Genomic DNA, 18257 nt, shown 5'->3' with positions numbered 1-18257 from the left:
ACGTAACCTATCACATGACCACAATGCATTCCATCGCCCGGCGCGACACGAGGCCAAAACAATTAAGTGGTTCCCTCCGCCGAAGTCAATGCTCGTTCACTGGCCATAGTAGCCATTGGGTCTGCAGGTCCATCGGGATCGCGTTCGATTATCATACCTCTCAGACTTGAGCACTCTGGGACTCCACCGTCACTTCCCAACCAAGGGCCTCGCAATGGTTGATATCCTTTCCCGCCTCCATGACCCATATGCGACAAAACGCGCCCTAGGCCGCGAAGTTTTCGATGCCTCCCGTTCCTCTCCAGCGAAGACCTTTGTCCTATGAAGACCCGTTGCTCTCAGACGACGGTATGTGACTTGACTATTGCAATTTCGCTCCAACCCTTAAGGGATGCTAACATGGGCTCGTGTGTTGCACACCAGATGTCGGCCTCCTCTACCAAGTCATCACTCGCGCCGAGCGCGATCCAGAAGTCGAGCGCCTCCCATACAGAGTACTCTTCAATGCTTACGATCAGGTCATTGCAGAACATGGCGTGGACGCGGATCCGGGCTACGCCTGCATGCGGTTCTTGCTTAAGATGGGGAGCAAGGACATCGCGGGGGAGTCGCTCTTCGAGAAATTCGAAAGCTTGCTAGAACGGATGGGAATCGTGATTGAAATCGGGGACGATGATGGGCAGGAGGACACATACGTTGACACTGTGCCCTCAGTTGAAAGCCGGGTTAGGAAAAGGAGACACGACGCTACCGGGGAATCTACTGAACCGACCTACTCCGAAATGCAAACGCCTCTGCGGAGACGCGCCTCGTTCAATTCCATGTACGACGTCGGTGACGATCCTACTCAACGGAGCTTCGTTAACCGACCGAGCTCACGGTCCTCGATGTCGCGACTCCAAATCGGCAAACCCGAGTATCCCTTTCCGGATTCCACCCCACACGCAAAGCGCGCGATCACCTCAAAGGGGGGCACCGACTCTCCAGACAGAACACAACTGATCGCCCAATTCCTTGATGTGGGTCGTCGGCTCATGAATCGGTTTGATCTCCTGGCTGCAGCGCAATCAGAGTCGGCACCGGAGGAGAAGCCCATGCCAAATGGCTTGTATGCTCGTGCTGCTGTTGACAGAGACCGCTCCGAGAGAATCGCCGAGGCATCGCGTTCGCAACCATCAAAGTCTTCGAACAGCTCCGATGATGGGGAGGATCAGTATTCTTCTTCTCAAGATGAGGCTAGCGGCTCCTTTGGGCGACCCGAAGCCCCTCCAGAACTCCTGTATCGGCCATCACTTTCAGACCTGCTGCGTGACGCCTCGACTTTCAATATGTATCGCCAACGAGCGATTCACCGCCGAATACTGACCCAGTGGCTAAAGAAGGCTGTGGAAAGAAGACAGACCCATCAGCATATGGAGGTTGTCGCTTCCAATCGAGACAGAGGCACATTGTTGCGCCAAGCTTTTGAGACATGGCACGGGAAATTCCTCGAAAAGCGTCGGGCGGAACGAACAGAAAGGTTCTTCAATCATCTTGAGGAGCGCGCTGGACGGGCTCGGGATCTCTACTTGTTGACGAAAGCGTTCTCTCATTGGGCGCAATTTACCTCGGAGGAGGTTGCGAGAACCTCCGCCGCTCGCCGACATATTCTCGGTGTCAAATACTTCAACGCTTGGCGAGAAATCACTGCAGTGAACGAATTGAAAGCTCAACGCTTTGCCTTGCGGCGACCCTTCAATGCCTGGAGGAAAAGGACGAGACAGCTCAAGCAGGCGGAGGCGGCAGCGACGGCTATGCATGACGAGAAGCTGACCAATGCTGCTTACTGGCAATTGTTCTGGCACTTCTGCGAGCAGCGTGCCCCTCAGTGGTATGACCATTGTCTAAAGAGACGGTCTTTACTGTATTGGCTGCGCAAATTTCGAACAAACAGGGAGCAAATTCATGATATTGAAGTCAGAAGTCGGCACAATCTCCTCACATCTGCTTGGCAAAGCTGGCGTCACAGGACTGAAGACGTAAATGTTATTGAAGAGGAAGCGTCTCTGATACAAAGACGTCAGCTTCTAGGCGAGACTTTCAGAGAATGGAAGGCTCAGACTCATCTAGCGCCGGTCGCTGCCCATGTCTCACACATGGTGGACAACCGAATTCTCCGATCAACGTATCAACAATGGATTCACAGGGCTCAGATGTTACAGCAGGCGAGAGAAATGGATCGACACCGCATTGTCCGTAATGCCTGGACAGCGTGGAATGATCTGCTTCGTTGCCAGGCTCTTCACGCCCGCATTGATGAACGCCTGAAGCTAGAAGCTATGTACAAGTGGATTCTGGCCGAACGATTTCGATTGATGCAGCGGATCCGGGAACAACGAATCAAGCATGAAACCTTCTCCAAGTTTGTGACAAATGTGCGCGGGACGTACTCAGTACTTCTTGATCGTGCAGAAGCCTATGAACGACGGCAAACCAAAGACTTACTTCGTTCTAAGCTCCTGTGTTGGCGGAATCAACTTGCCGTACAACATGAACGAGACAACATTGCGTTTGAGTTCTATGCACCACGTCTCGCTCAGGAATCGCTTGTGGCCTGGCGCTCAAAGCTTCAGCATGTGACGAAGATCGAGGAATGGGCACAAAAAGCTAGGTTCTACTTCCTAGCCACTAAGTATACCAAACAGTGGCGTGCCGCTGCGACAGAATCAGCCAAACGGCGTCGCCAGGAAGCCTACATCAAGACTCGGAGGAAGCATAAAATCAAGCTTGCGACCGATGCTCTTCTGCACTGGTTATCGAAAGCTCGTACAGTGGCTGACCTAGAGCATCAAGCCATACAATTCTCGCGACAGAAAGTATTGGTTACCGCAGCTGAGCTTCTGGGCCGATGGCAAGATAGGACAATCACTCGGATACAAGAGTGTGGTTATGCTGACAATCATTATGCGCGTCAGAACGTGCAAGAACAATTGACTCGCTGGGCTGACAATCTGGCTGAGGTTCGTCGCCAGGAGGAACAAGCCAACGCTATACACCATCTCCATGCTTTATCACAGGCCAGCTCACAGCTTCGCAAGCTGAGCTTCCGCATCTTCCAAGTCAGGCGCTTCTCTGAAATGGCCGACGCGATGAAGGAGCGCAACCTCAGAAAACATACACGTGGCATGTTCCGCAACTGGCTTGACCAAGCAAGAGCGAAACTCGAAGCGCGAGATACTGCGGGGCCATTGCTTAGTCCGCGGAGGGACCTTGATGCTCCCCTCGGACTCGATACGAACCGACGCCTCTTCGATCCTTACTATCAGGTCGAGACTCCTTTCAAGACCTATGTTACAGAACCCCAGGCTACTTCAACAACACCTCTAGCGACCCCTAACTTTCTCACATCGCCGACCAAGCGGGCGGCGCCGCCAGTGGCCCAGGGTTCTACCACACCGGCTACACCTTTGTATACGCCCTTTGCTAGCCGACTACTACGCGCGGGCGCCTTACCTCGAACATTATCTAGTCGACGTCGTGCTGGACGAGGTAGTGCGCTTGGCACAAGTGTTCGGTTCGTGGATGAAGAGCCCGAGTCGCCAACGGACGGGCGGCGGTCGTCTGGTCGACGAACATGAGCACCCTACTTGTTATCATCTTCAAGTTGTGATGATGGCTTTCTTTGTTGGCTTGCTTGAATTTCTTGATTAAGATCATGATACCCGTTTGCGTTGTTATGATAGCGTGTAGACTCTGGTTTTTCACTTCCTGTTATATACTTTGGGCCTATATATCGGTCATGAATGACGTACCACATGCATAGATCTTGGATTCGATGTACTGTGCAATGACTTCATTTGAGATATTAAACACCACATATACATGCCCTCTTCCAAAATTGCTAGGCTTACCTGCTTTGTTCGTTGTAAATTCATTGTTTGTTCACTATGGGACAGTACAGCAGAAGGGACAATGAAGCGGATTGCAAGTGATCGGCCGATGGTCACACGGCGGAAGGCGGGAGGAGCAGCGGAGAGCAACAGCTTAGCTTGTTCAATCGGGGATGACCTCCCCTCCTCCAGTGAACTTCCACCCCCTCTGTTTCCCTGTCACCACATCACCCTTTCTTGCTGACTTGTCTCTTACTACCTATCCTCTTGATAGACGCTTTGTGACTCTGCACCTGGCAATGGTGTAACCTCATCTTGTGCGCAACAAGCGTCCAACCCCCAACAACCACCGCCTCTATGCGAGCGGTACTGCCGGGGAGGCCCCCGACGAAGCTGCAGTCGTTCAGCACTGCGCTGTGGGATGGGCTTCGCGTTATTGTAAGGCTCCCTACTGAACCTCCATGCGACATCCCTCGTTGTTACTTCTCTGCGGTTTCGCTGACCTATTGCCCCCGCGCGTCGTCTCGTATTAGGTGTACATTTCCGGCCAAGCACTGGTTATCCTCGGCGGTCCACACAAGCTCCTACAAACCATCTACGTCGACGATACCGATGTCTTAGAGGCAGTGACGATTGATGAAGTCTCCGGCAAGATTGCCGCGTGTGGTGGACCTGATGTCTTTATTTACCAACCATATGGAATCCAGAACGAAACGCTCAAGGTCGGTTCCTGCTGAGATGACACAGAGTGGAAATTGGTACAGTCGGACAAGAACAAGACCGAGGACAGTGATACTGAAAATGCTTCTCTTTGTATAGTGGTCCCTAGTGCAAACGTTCCGCAGCGATAATGACGACGAGACGATCCGTACCCTTTCGTGGGGCTCGCCCGATGAATTGCTTCTAGGAAATTCCCACCTTACCCTCTGGTATTTGAACGATCAGCCGCGACCGGTGTGGAAGCAAGCACTGGCAAGCACGGTCAAGTTCGCCCAGTTCTCCCCCGACGCGACGCTTTTGGTGACCGCCGGACATTATGATCGCATGGTGAAGGTCTGGCGAAGGCTGAACTTCGGGAATAACATTCGGTTTGAAGTGTCTTATCTTCCACATCCGACGGTCGTCACTGGGATTCATTGGCGCAGACCCTACCATAGGGAGCAGTCGATGGGCAATGTCTTCTACACGCTGTGCGCGGACAATAAAATCAGGGTTTGGGCGACGATAGACAATCATGCTTCGACTGCCTTGCAACTTTGGACGCAGATCGACATGGGCGCATCGGTTCAGCCGAGACATGCAACAAAGGATACGGATACCTCTCGTCGGTACGGCTTCATAGTTGACAGCCGGGATTTCTGCGTTGCGACCGAGAAGGCCGTCCTGCGTGGCACAGGCAACACGGATAATCACGCCTTGGAGCATATAATTGAAGTGGCAAACAAGAGCCCGGAAATCTGCGTTGTAATAGACGGCGAGGGACACATGTCGGCCTGGGCGTTGCAAGATGTTGGGTCGAAGGCCAAGGCGGAATTGAACGTGTTCAACATTCTCCATGTCGAGGGCTTGAATTTTGCGTTCATGCCTGGGTTGACGATTGAAGAGGACTATGCGCAGCTGTGCGCTTTCCAGGGGACAGAACCGGGCGACTCAATCGCCGTCCTAGTTCACCACTTCGACGGTCGGATTGAGTGGTTCGACTCGCCGGTCGACGTACTATTCGACCCAGCACCCCGCAAGAACCGAGTTGTCATGAGAGCATCATGGACAGGACACAATGGGCCAATCAAGAAGATTGTTCGTAATGCCATTGGAGATACGCTCGCCTCTCGTACGGATGATAGCAAAGCATTGATTTGGAGGCAGAAACAGAGAGATAGTGGATCAGCGCTGCTCCGGCAGTGTGCACTGCTAGCAGAAGAGCATATTCATCGCAGCTGTGTTGTCGGCGACGGGGACTTCCTTGTGAATCTTCATCATGATGGGATTTCCGTCTGGGATATTCGTTCATTCCATGCGACAAAGCTTGCAGCAGCAAAATTCAAGCTCTCCAGCAAACCACTCTGTGTCTTACCGATTCCTGCTGCGGAATCGAATGGTGTCGTGTATATAGCAACCATTGCGAGTGGCATGGATGGAATAGCTTGGGAGATACAGCTGCCCAACACGAACCTGGGAAAGCCCGAGTGCAGTCTACGCAAGTTCTGCACATTTCACCTTGGCATCCAAGAGGACATCGCCTACATTTTACCTGTTGATCCAGCTGGGCGCAAAGCTGAAATGACTGGCTTTTTCGATCTCTTCTCGCCGGATATTGCACTGTCATACACCAAGACTGGCACCGTCAGAACGTGGACGGCCAAGGTTGATAGGGACAACAATCGCGTCGATTGGCTCCTGACATCTACAGTCGAAACAGGCATCACGAACTTGTCACTGGCTAGTGGTAGCTCCATTCGGAAAGCTGCCCTGGTCGACGAAGATCGTACACATCTGACGATATGGGATACGAACGATGCACAGCTAGAATTCGAGGAGCACTTTTCGCAGCAAGACTCGATTCGTGACCTTGATTGGACATCTACCCCGGATATGCAATCTATCCTTGCAGTTGGATTTCCACACAAAGTCATTCTTCTCTCTCAACTGCGCTACGATTATCTTGATTCGCGTCCGTCCTGGACACAGATCCGAGAGATCTGGATCCGTGATCTCACACCACATCCCATTGGAGACTCCTGCTGGCTTAGCAATGGTCATCTCGCCATCGGAGCTGGAAACCAACTATTCATATATGAAAATGAGATCAGTGCTGCTGATCACCTGATATCTCAACTCCGTATACCTCCTCGTGGCCTTTCTACAGTTGACCTGTTTGATGTCGTGAGCAGACTCAATGGACCATTACCTGTTTTCCATCCACAATTTCTGGCACAGTGCATTCTTAGCGGGAAAACAAATTTGGTGCACTCCATACTATTGAACCTTCATCGGAAACTCAAATTCTACACGGAAGGGGACGACATCGATGGATTCCTGGAAATGTCTCTGGAGGACTTCTATCTCGAGCATGATGTATGTTTTGAATCATTAATCGCGATACCGTGTCACTAACAAGCCCAGACCCCACAGAAAGCGACTTCAAAAGAGCTCAATTCATCGTATGCGGACCTTTCCCTGGAGGATGAGGTGACCGTGGTGGATGAGAATATAGCTGTTGCGCTCAATGAGAATCTGGCACGATTTGCCCTACCGCAGCTGTCCAGCCAGGAACAATTCCGGCTTGTTGACACCGTTGAATGTGTGGCCACCGTTGAGAAGCACCGGCGCTCAATGGATGGCAATGCTGCTCGATATCTCCTCTTCTTCCGACAACATCTGCTGCGCAGAACTCAGGGAGTCGCCACCAGCGATACAGTGTCATGGAGAGAAACTGTGTGGGCGTTTCATAGCGGTAGCCAGGATATTCTGGTCGATCTGGTTTCGCGACAGTATGGTGGAAAAGTGGGTTGGAAGTCAGCTCGTGAGAGCGGCATTTTTATGTGGCTGTCGAACCCTGCTGCCGTGGTAAGCTTAGAGATCATACCGACCGATTTCCCACATAAGACTAACAGGTACCAGCGGGCCCAACTCGAGGTGGTTGCTCGAAATGAGTACACCAAGACCGAGGAGAAGAATCCAGTCGACTGCTCATTGTATTATCTGGCTCTCCGGAAGAAAAATATTCTCCAAGGACTTTGGCGCATGGCGCATTGGCATCGTGAGCAAGCGATGACGCAACGTTTGCTGTCAAACAATTTCGACGAACCGCGATGGAAGACAGCAGCACTGAAGAACGCTTATGCTCTACTTGGCAAGCGGAGGTTTGGTGAGTTTACCTCTACCCGCCGATGTTTTCGGGAGCTGGCCCTGATTGACTCTCGGTAGAATACGCTGCCACATTTTTCCTACTTGCTGGGCATATACGCGACGCTGCTCTCGTATGTGTGAATCAGGTGGGCGATCTTCAGCTTGCCATTGCCATCACCCGTGCATATGAAGGCGATGATGGGCCTGTTCTGAAGGAGCTTCTCGAGGAAAGGGTGCTTCCTGAGGCGGCTGTCGATGGCAATCGATGGATGGCTTCTTGGGCTTTCTGGATGTTAGGACGTCGCGGGATGGCCGTCCAATCGTTGATCGTGAGTCACTCACTCCTGCGACCCTAACGTGGCGAGAAATACTAATGATGAGAAGTCTCCCGTCGAGTCGCTCATACCTCCTACACCCTCTTCACCTGGGTCACCGGGGATGATTCCTCTGCAGGCCAAGTCGTACCTCTCCAACGATCCTGCGTTAGTCGTCCTCTACAAGCAGCTCCGCGAAAAGACCTTGCAAACACTCAAGGGAGCATCGAAAATCTCCCCGCAGGCGGAATGGAGTTTTGTCACCCGCAACGCTCGTCTATACGATCGTATGGGCTGTGACCTTCTTGCACTGGATCTCGTTCGACACTGGGAGTTCCTCGGTGGGCTACCAATCCCCAAACAGACGAAAGAGATTCCATTGGACCTGCAAGAAGAGGAGCCCGATTACCGGAAGCTTCTCCGACGCCGGAGTAGTCTCGTGGTGGCAGATTTGCCGGCCAAGGAGCGCCTGGCCCCTAAACCGCATACCCCGGCTGCTGCATCACAGAAGACGCCGAAACCGCCGCCCACGATGTTCCATGAGCCTGATGCGAACTCCCTACTTGACAGCTTTGGTTTTTGATTCATACTAGGTCTTCAGCGGCGGCAGTTATACTGCGTTCTATTGTGCGTTTATGCGTCCTAATTGTTCAGATCGGTTGACCTGCGGCTTCTCTTCTGAGTAACTCGTTCGGATTCTTTTGTCGAGGTTACTTGCCCGAAAAATAAGGGTGATATGGGCCAAGTTGCATCTGCGGACCCCCGTGTATATTAAAGTTCGTTTCTGACTCCGGTATGTGAATAAGCGGTTGTTATGTAAGATGACAATTATGGCTTTCGTTGTTGAACATAAAGCTTTATTATATTGTTGTATGATACATAACACTTCTATAGATCTGTGCACACTTGTACTGTACTCTCCAGACGCCACAAAAATCAATCACCCAATCGCTGAAAGGCTGGCAAATATACAAGATACACGAGGCCCAGAATATACAAAACTCAAATCAAGAACATCAACAGCAGGAAAAAGTGCAGAAATCGATTCACAGATTCGACAAGCGAGTGCGCGCCGCGCGCCGCAAACGCATCGACCGCGACAGAACCGGAGCCGTCGAGTTCGCCTTCCCAGCACCGGCATTGGTGGCGGCGGTGACATTTTCTAGCGCGGCGTGCAACTTCGAAAAGATCGTGGGTTGCAGCTTGGGGATGTCAGGGATGGCGGGGATATCGGGGATCTTGGGATCCGTGGACGAGGACGATTGTGACTGAGACTCGTCGTCGTCATCATCATCATCACCGTGAGGTTGCGCCTGTTGCGAGGGCTTCTGCTGACCACTACCGCCGCGACTGCTGCTGGTGGTGGTGCTGCTTTTGCCGATGCTTGTGCCGGTGGAGGAGGACTTCTTGTCGGTCTCGCAGTGCAGCATGATCCACATCTGCGAGAGGGAGTGGAACTCGCGCTCGGTGCAGGTGGCGGCGGCGCTGCCGTCCGCCTGGATGGGGACCTCGATCAGGGGCGCGTCGACGCAGCCCGGCACCTCGTGCACGGTCACGTTGCACCGGTCGTAGGGCCCCGTGTAGACGGCCTCGGCGTTGAAGGAGATGGCGTCGGCATTGTAGCGCCGGCCCACGGGGAAGGCTTGGCAGGTGCCGGAGTAGACGTCGATGACGACGGTGGCCGATTGGTCGTCCGTGCGCTGGAAGAAGGAGGCGAAGAAGTTGGCGAGGATGCTGTTGGTGTTGCTGGTGCTTGTGGTGGTGAGGTCATCGGTTGGTGATGATGGGGCCGGGGCGGAGGAGGAAGAGTCGTCGGCGGGACACTCGGTGTAGAAGCTTGCCCAGACGCGGGCGATGCTGAAGGCTGAAGTCTGGGTGGTGTTGAGGAGGAGGAGGGTGAGGATTGTGGTGACCTGTTGAGGAGGTGGGGGTTAGCTTAGTATTTGGGGAATGTGGTTTGGGTTGGTTGGAGGGAGGATGGTGGGGTGCTCACGGTTGACCACTGCATGTTGACGGTTGTGGGGTGTGGTTCTTGTTTGTTTTTGTTTTCAAGAGGGAGGTTGTGCAGTTCAAAGAACTGTGGAGATGATGGTTTGCAAAGACAAAGAGCTTGAGCTCAAGCCAGCGAAGGAAGATATAGTAGTTCTGTCTGGTGAAGATGCTGAATGAGATCTGATTGTTTCTTCTTCTCTTCGAACCACGAATCTGACCATCATTTTATAGCCTTCTGGCCCGTATACCAGCCTCTATGTTTATGCGACAGAAGACTTTCCACCTCCACGAGAAGGAATCTGTCAAGTGCATCATCTGCACGCCCAGCATTCCGGGGCAATCGGTTCATCGTCCATTCAAACGCCGCGCTCCCACATTCCCCGGCGATTTGCCATCGAGGCGCGTCCGATCATCGCTCCGGATCAAGTAATGGCCCTGACGATCTTGACGTTTTCATCTGGTGCGAATCTGCGCCGCACATTCTTCGGCAGGGTTAGTCGTGTCGTGGCATTCGAGATCGTGGTGGCGCGCGGGTTGCCAACCACATATTCAGGCGCAGCGCGTCTGTGGGAGATGGAGAGAGTGTGAGTGTGGCAGGGAGAAGCTTCTGAGATTTCAGGTAGGTGAGAAATAACTAGTAAGCAGTGTGTTGGGAGGTAGGATACTGAGACACTCACATGTAAGGTGTTAAGGTGGTGGTGTGTAACTATAGTTTAGTCTTTAGTCCAACCATAGTTCCGCACTGCCTGAGGCCATGCGTCGGCCTCCCGTCCCAATGTGTCAGTCAGTCAGCACTGTTTTGCGCCCAAGCCACTTACTTGCATACTATCGTCTACCTCAGCTCGACTTACGTGCATCGCTGGCCCACTTACTCACAGCCCTTGCCTGCCTCCTGTCCATCTATGACGATCGGAGAGAAAAACACACACACACACACACACACCCACACCCCACGAATGCTGTCCTTTATGCTGGAGCCGAAGAGGTCTATCGGCGATTTAGGGTGCCACAAACTATGGGAAAGATGATGTCGATCAGGAGTGTCCTTGCTCATCCGTGAACTATAAGTCGGCGCCAACCTCGTGAATCGCTAGTGGAGGAGTCAAACCCTCCGCCGACACGACGAATGATCCAGGTCACCTTTTGAGTTGTTCGGGCACTATATGTACGTGGTGTCCACCTCCCTCCGACGCTACAATAGCTCAATTTCCCCCGACTTCACCTTCGAAACCAACGCCAATTTTGCTCTACGTTGCTTTCTGGGCGACAGAAGTCTCTGAAACTGTTGATTCTCTATCATGGCCAAGACAATCGAGTCTTATACTGATGTGTACGTTTTCTTCAATTCGCTTTTGAAAGTCTGTCACTTACTGTTGCGCAGGCTGATCATCGGGGCAGGCCCATCGGGGCTGATGGCTGCCTACTGGATGGCGCGCTGTGGTGTTAATGCTCGCGTCATCGACAAGAAAGGGACCAAGGTCTTCAAAGGCCATGCAGATGGACTCAGGAGCCGAACCCTGGAATTGCTCGACAGTATTGGCGTTGCCCAGCGGGTCCTTCAAGAAGGCCATGAAGTGTTTAGTATGACGTCTTGGGTCAGTATCTTACAAACGCAGGACTCAGACCACACAACTGACCCTTCGATGTAGGGGCCTGATGAGAACGGAAAGCTGTGCCGCCAAGTTACCACGGACTTGGAACCTAGTCCACCATACGCTATCGCTGCGCTGAGCCAGGGTCGTATCGAGCGTTTCCTCTTAGACGCCATCGCAGAAAATTCCAACCTCGAAGTGGAGAGGGGCGTCATCGGCAAGTCGTTGGAATATGATGAAGAACTTGAGAGCGATCCACATGCGTATCCTATCACGCTCAAGCTGAGGACACTTAGTGAGGAAGAAGCCTCTCCGGCGCCGGCTCACGGTGTCTCGGACAGGTCTCTCAATCATGCGGTGGATGTTGATGATCAGAAGGACACGATTCAGCGTCGCAAGCACAAGGTTGGGACGGTTGAGACGCTCAGGGCCAAATATGTGATTGGCTGCGATGGAGCGCACAGCTGGACTAGGAAACAGCTCAATATCCCCTTCGAAGGCTCGACCACAGATCACGTATGGTAGGTGAGCGAAGCGCTGTCGTTCACAAAGCTTGCTGCTGGGAACTAACATTGTACTTGTGCTCCAGGGGAGTTATTGACATCGTTCCCATCACAAACTACCGTCAGTGTCCAATTCCACGCAAGAAGGATGACTACGATGCTAATATGATTTACAGCGGACATGCGTCGGATTGGAAGCCTAACCAATGCATCAGGCACAGTGCTCATCGTCCCGAGAGAAAAGAACCTGGTCCGCTTTTATGTCCCATTGCAGGAGGAACACGAGGTTTCTCAGAAATTTGATCGGTTGGCAGTGACCCTAGAATCAGTCCGACAAAGGGTGAAGAAGATAATGAGTCCTTTCTATTTCGACTTCGATGTTTGTGATTGGTGGACCGTATACCAGGCATGTTCAACCCTAGCCCCATACCTGGACTCATCAATAACTTGTGGCTTCTTGGTCTGTGCCTTCAGGTTGGTCGGAGAATTGCACAAACGAACGCTAAGGGTCGCGTATACTTGGCTGGAGATGCAGTTCATACTCACTCGCCTAAGGTGGGCATGGGCTTGAATATGAGCATGCAGGACGGATTCAACATTGGCTGGAAGGTTGCCCTTGTTGCAAAGGGACTAGCAAAGCCCTCGATCCTCGATACCTACAAGTCCGAGCGTTACCCCCTGGCCGAAATGCTCCTTGACTTTGACCGTCAATGGTCTGCACTTTTCTTACAGCAGGAACAGCAAAAGAGTCACGCAGCCCCGGTGGCACAAGAGACATTGATAGCGATGAGGGACGTTCTGCGCAGGACAGAGCACTTCTCTCAGGGCCACACTTCGTATTACCGCGAGAGTCCATTAGTCTGCAAGCAGTCAAAGGCAGTAGCCCAACACCTTACCCCCGGCGAGAAACTTGTTCCGGTGAGACTTCGAAGTCAAGCCAATGGTCTGCCTTCGTGGACCACGAAGATGCTGGAGAGTGATGGGCGCTTCCGGATCCTGCTTCTAGCTGGAGACGTGCGAACAAGGGAACAAGCAAGTCGTGTATGGACATGCGGCGATGGATTGGCTCGTCTGCTCAGGCAATTCACCCCGGCCAAAAACAAGCTTGACTCAATCATCGATGTCAAAGCGATCCACAGCGCACCCTTCGCGGATGTAGAGTTGGATATGTTTCCCAGTGTTGTGTACCACTTCGATGAGAATGAGGGCTGCGACCTTACCAAGGTATGGAGTGATAGTGCATGTAGTTGGGGCCAACAATCCGACGGTAAAGGGTACGAAACCTGGGGAGTAGATCGATTGAGGGGAGGATTGATCGCTATGCGGCCCGATCAATATATCGGATGGATGGGTGAGCTGGAGGATGTCGCTGATTTGGCTCGCTACCTCCAGGGGATATTTGTGAAGAGGGAGGTCCGCCCCATGCTGTAAGCAGTTTTCATGAAGTCGTTCGATTGCTTGACCAGACTGCTTGAATCCGGGCTCATGCATGCGATTTTCTAATTATAGTCATTCGATGAAGCTCGTGATAACTAATGCACCTGTGTGTAATTGACTCGAAACGTGGAGGCGATGAGAGCCGAAGCGCTTCGCCCGGACACGGTGGGTCAGATGTCACTGATAAGGCGCGGAAGGAAGATCGAAGAGGGGAAGAAATTCGAGTCAGTATAAGAAGTTTGACACTGTCCCTCAACCACCGACGAAGTAGTCCGTCTTACTGTACACATCTCTGAGTGACTCAGCCGCAAGAATGACGCAAACCTCTCCCACCCACCATCACATCGTCTACCTCCAGGGTGATTTCGTGGAGATCCTCGACTTCGACCTTCCCGCCCCTCACACCTACACCAAGACCGTCTACCCGCAGACCTCTCCCCCAGAGCTCCACGAGCGCATCCACGATGCATCAGTGATCGTCCTCTCCGCATTACGCATCGACGCCAACGCCCTCGCTGCCGAGGTCAGCCCGAATCTCAAGCTGGTGATGGTCGTGGCGGTGGGCACCGACTGCATCGACCTGGAGGCGTGTCGCAACCGCGGCATCGTCGTCTCCTACATCCCGGGAGCCAACACCGAATCCGTCTCGGAGCACGCCATCGCACTGCACCTGGCCGCGCGCCGGAAGATCCTGGGGATGAACGCCCTGACGCGCGCCGGCGAATGGCCGCGGCGGAAGACGCTGATGTTCGATTTCCTCGACAAGGCGGGGGCGCCCCCCTTGACTTGTCAGGAGGAGGTGGCGGGCATCATCGGCAATGGGGCCGTTGGTGAGATTGCTCTTTGACCTAGGAATAGTTATTGATTCTTTCATGTGATGTGTTCCTGATAGTCAAGAAATAGGTAAGCGAATCGCCCATCTCGCCCGCGGCATGGGGATGAAAGTGATCATCTCCGACCGCAAGCCACTAGGTGACGGGACGACGACATCTACAACTATCGGCAAGGATGGGCTCGAACGGGTTCCGTTCGAGATCGTCGTCAGGCAGAGCACGGTCCTGTTCGTGGCGGTGCCCCTCCTGGACTCGACGCGGAATCTCATCTCGACGGCCGAGTTCGAGGCCATGTCGCCCCATGCGGTGCTGGTCAACGTGTCGCGCGGGGGCGTCATCGACGAGCCCGCGCTGGTCCGCGCGTTGACGGACGATCGCATCTCCGGCGCAGCGACGGATGTCTTCTTCCAGGAGCCCGCGGGGCCGGACAACTCGCCTCTGCTGGCTGAGGGGACCGAGGGGCTGAATCTGATCGTGACGCCGCATCTGGCGTGGCTGGCCCAGAGGACGATGGCAAACTACTCGCAGCGGCTGAAGCTGTCGGTGGAGGAGTGGTGCAGGGGGAGGCCTTTGAATGTGGTTACTTAGCTCTGCTGATAATTCACTCGACATGACCATAGAGATTGCACTTAGTGATGCCTGTTATTCACTAATTACCCTGAAGTATAAGATAAGTACACAAGTAGTCAGTAGCGGAATGTGGCTTGAGTCGACTAATACTGGTAGACTGTTACTAGCTATTCTAATCGACGGAAGCTTCTAAAAATGATTGAATAGCACGGTCAGATAGTAGTTGGCTTATATTATTTAAAAAGTCACCTGGATATATTTAATAACATCCAGTAATAGTTAAAGCCGGAGAAAGTAGTTTTCCGTCGCAGAGTCTTTTCTAGATCCCAACCTATCTTTAATCTAGGACCGGAGCAGTTAGCTGCAACCAAACTCCAAATATCTTAGCTGCTTATTCCACCAATATCCACATAATCTTGACCATCAGTATCTTTCCTTGTTACAGATTTTGTTTTGTGCTGTTGTACCAATAATCAATCATTTTATTGGAACAAATTCTGCGCTCAGTAGCTTGTTCAATGTATACAAGATATTGGCACGAGCAGAACCAGATTTACATCAGAGACCCACAGTCGGCTGCAATTCGTATGCAAAGTATTTTATCTAGTAGATTACACGTATAAATTCCAGTTTGCATGACTTGACCCTATTATCGGTGCAGTCTTTCCCGAAATGCCTTGCTACTTGCTCCATACATACGTATTCCCCAGCCATCAAGGTCTGCTACTTAGGATTTTCTTCCCAAGGAGACGGGTGTTGATCCAAGCAGACTGACTGCCTGGTGCCCAGAACTTAGTAGTAGGCGGTATGGGCCTGGCTCTAACGGTACGGTTGCGGACAATCTGTTAAAACAAAACGAGGGGGTACTGGAATTTCCATCTAGATAATACGAGAACATCAAAACTTTATGCACATCTATGTACCTTACAAACACAAACCCACACGCACATGCACACCATCGAGAGCGCCGCCTCATCACCACAAACACACGACCATCGGAGTGATAGATGTGACGTCCACGCCATAACAGTAGACGGTGTCCTTGTTGCCTGCAGTCTGGCACTGCACGGGGGCCGACAGAGCGGGGCAGGTCAACGTGCCAGGCCCGTCGCTCGTGCCGGAGTAGCTGCAGCCACTCATGCCGTCGACGTTGAAGCCCAGCGTCCAGTTCCCATCCGGATACGGATATCCTTCGCTATCCTCGTCGTTGGGCGCGAAGATCTCACCAGTGCCGTCGCACGCTTCCAGAGTTGCCCCAATTGCAACATCGAAAAACTGCCAACTGAACGGGGTGAGGGAACTGGCATCTTCGGCAAGTGCGATCACCACTTGTGCCGTGGGGTCGGGAGACGGCGCGGCAGTGGTAGTAGTGGTGGTGGCGCTCGACGTGCTGGACGATGAAGTGGTGGTGGTGGTGGTGGTGGTGGTGGTGGTGGTGGTGGTAGGTAATTCGCAAATCTCATCGCCCAGGTCGCGTTTGGCGCTGTCCAGCTTCGTCCAACTCAAGGTGATGGATTTGGAACATATGTGTTCTGACGTGGATTCTAGCTCGAATTGCGTGACCAAAGTGTTGAATGCTTTCTGTAACGCGGTGAGCTCTGAGATGCCAGCATCTCCGGCCCCTGTGGCAACACTCGCAGCAGTGATGAAGCTCGCGTCCAGGTCTTGTACCATCAGGTTCGCCGTATTCAGTCCCTCTTCCATCATGTCCACCATACGAGCAGTCATAAAGTCTCGATACAGGGTAGCTAGGTTAGTACTTTCCAGTTCTTTATTGTCCGCGGTATACTCGTCGACTGCGAGACTGGATTCGGGTTGGGAACAGTCCTTAGCTTCTTCTTTCTTTTTCCACATGACTCGAGGTCGGACGGTAAGAGTGGCGCGAACTTACAGCTCAGTATAGACTTTGTTGTTGGTCGAGTCGAGCACGGGGGTCAGCCACGGCTCCGTCCAGACATAACAGCTCATCGCCAACGTTTCCAGGAAGTTCAGCTTCGTGGCTAGCTTTTGTCGAACCCCGATCTCATTTTTCTCCGGACCCCACGGCATCGTAGCCGAGATCCTGTTCCTCTTGACTATATTGTCTTTGACGCCGGGGATGGACTCGTAGCTCCCGATCTGGTGGATTTTGTTAACTCTCTGCTTTCGGTGGACTTAAAAGTCCGCGTCAAATCGCCTCTTTGCCGCTCTATCGGCCACTCGCTTCGATACCAACAATGGGAGAGTTGGCGGACGGTTGTAATCAAAAGGTACTTACCAAGCCTTTGTAGTCGCTATTGACCTCATGAGTCATACCGATGAAATCCCATTCCTTATTGTTCGCCACCGCGTTGAAGACCTTCTGTAGGAGATTGGTCGAGCACCCTTCGCCGAACATCACGCTGTTCATTAGGTCGCAGTTCCATTTCCCTTGGCCGATGATGGAAGTCCAGAAAGCATTGAACCAATTACGCTCCCCTGTTGTGGCGCAATGCGGTTAGAAATCTTGCAAGTACCATGAGTTGCGTCCACAAGGAAAAAAGCAACAGCCACCGAGGGAATACGCGCGAAAAGATCGAGCCAAGGGGTTTGAGTGTGGCGCTGCTTCGAAAAACTCACAAACATGGTCATTAGTGGGTTGCTGGGCTTTGCCCGGGCTATTCTTGCTGTTGGTACTCATAAGCTGGTCACTGATCTGTGTCACAGTCGGGACACAATTCTCGACTGTTTTTGAGTACCACCTGGGCATATTCTCCTGGTTGGGTTGAAGTTTGTTGTTGAGTGCACTCTTCAGGAATGAGGGCCCCCCTAGCCATGTCAGCGTCAGGGGAGTAGGCAAGGCGCAGCCGCCTATGGTAGCGGACGTAATTGGATTGAATTTGGGCTTTGCTGCTCGCTTGTCGGGTGAGGGGGGCTCCATCATGGCACGGTAAGCGGTAGGCTCTGCATATCGCTTTTCCAGATTATAGTCCGTCTCATCGGTCGTCAGGGGCATTTCAGCCCAGGCACACGGGCTGCAGCCTTCGAACCGGTCCTCACCAACGGTAGCAGGCGGGGTGGTAGTGAAGGCCGGACAGGCAGCGTCGCTGGTAGAGGTCACGGTCCTGGTAGTCGCTGTGGCGTCGCACCCGACGAAGGGATAGCACGTAGATAATGTGCACGACGTTGTGGCCAGTGCCACCGCATTGGTAGTCACCGTGCAGTATTTGACGCAATTGGTCGCGGTGGTGGGCTCACATGAGGAGATCGAGCAGTCGCCGTTAGGGCAACCGGTATCCCCACAAGAGCCATCCTCACAGCCCAGGCCGCCGCACACCTC

General features: G+C 52.8%; 6 protein-coding genes across 6 annotated transcripts in view; 4 read left to right on the top strand and 2 right to left on the bottom strand.

Moving 5' to 3' along the window:
- The first annotated feature begins 94 nt into the window (after positions 1-94).
- BO66DRAFT_358605 (Sfi1 family protein) lies at positions 95-3797 on the top strand. Its single transcript, XM_025644944.1, has 2 exons — positions 95-348; positions 424-3797. Exons 1-2 carry the CDS (start codon positions 285-287, stop codon positions 3615-3617), a joined length of 3258 nt encoding a protein of 1085 aa, XP_025499416.1. The 5' UTR covers positions 95-284; the 3' UTR covers positions 3618-3797.
- Positions 3798-4079: 282 nt separating this feature from the next.
- Positions 4080-8961, top strand: BO66DRAFT_395285 (WD repeat protein). Its single transcript, XM_025648185.1, has 7 exons — positions 4080-4307; positions 4403-4591; positions 4689-6944; positions 6993-7436; positions 7491-7737; positions 7797-8047; positions 8103-8961. Exons 1-7 carry the CDS (start codon positions 4227-4229, stop codon positions 8613-8615), a joined length of 3981 nt encoding a protein of 1326 aa, XP_025499415.1. The 5' UTR covers positions 4080-4226; the 3' UTR covers positions 8616-8961.
- Positions 8962-9078: 117 nt separating this feature from the next.
- BO66DRAFT_431863 (uncharacterized protein) lies at positions 9079-10040 on the bottom strand (the record flags this gene model as incomplete). The annotated part of the gene is made up of 2 exons (XM_025650609.1): positions 9079-9945; positions 10026-10040. The coding sequence occupies 2 exons, from the start codon at positions 10038-10040 to the stop codon at positions 9079-9081; spliced, it is 882 nt and encodes a 293-aa protein (XP_025499414.1).
- A 1282-nt stretch (positions 10041-11322) lies between these two features.
- BO66DRAFT_383082 (putative phenol 2-monooxygenase) lies at positions 11323-13550 on the top strand (the record flags this gene model as incomplete). Its single annotated transcript, XM_025646039.1, has 5 exons — positions 11323-11619; positions 11674-12137; positions 12206-12240; positions 12296-12516; positions 12594-13550. The coding sequence occupies 5 exons, from the start codon at positions 11323-11325 to the stop codon at positions 13548-13550; spliced, it is 1974 nt and encodes a 657-aa protein (XP_025499413.1).
- Positions 13551-13809: 259 nt separating this feature from the next.
- Positions 13810-15011, top strand: BO66DRAFT_358597 (D-isomer specific 2-hydroxyacid dehydrogenase family protein). The gene is made up of 2 exons (XM_025644943.1): positions 13810-14386; positions 14460-15011. Exons 1-2 carry the CDS (start codon positions 13870-13872, stop codon positions 14975-14977), a joined length of 1035 nt encoding a protein of 344 aa, XP_025499412.1. The 5' UTR covers positions 13810-13869; the 3' UTR covers positions 14978-15011.
- Positions 15012-15930: 919 nt separating this feature from the next.
- Positions 15931-18257, bottom strand: part of BO66DRAFT_474864 (uncharacterized protein) — a gene marked incomplete at its 5' end in the record, with an annotated part of 2470 nt that continues 143 nt past the window's right edge. Inside the window, 4 exons of the mRNA XM_025653173.1 lie at positions 15931-16763; positions 16851-17077; positions 17217-17416; positions 17558-18254. Coding sequence (XP_025499411.1) covers positions 15935-16763; positions 16851-17077; positions 17217-17416; positions 17558-18254 — 1953 coding nt within the window. The 3' untranslated portion in view covers positions 15931-15934. The remainder of the gene's footprint in view (positions 16764-16850; positions 17078-17216; positions 17417-17557; positions 18255-18257) is intronic.

The sequence above is a fragment of the Aspergillus aculeatinus genome (genome assembly GCF_003184765.1).
Source record: "Aspergillus aculeatinus CBS 121060 unplaced genomic scaffold BO66scaffold_61, whole genome shotgun sequence".
Lineage (NCBI taxonomy): Eukaryota > Fungi > Ascomycota > Eurotiomycetes > Eurotiales > Aspergillaceae > Aspergillus > Aspergillus aculeatinus.
The sequence above is the reverse complement of the archived record's forward strand: the minus strand, read 5'-3'. Positions and strand labels throughout refer to the sequence as shown.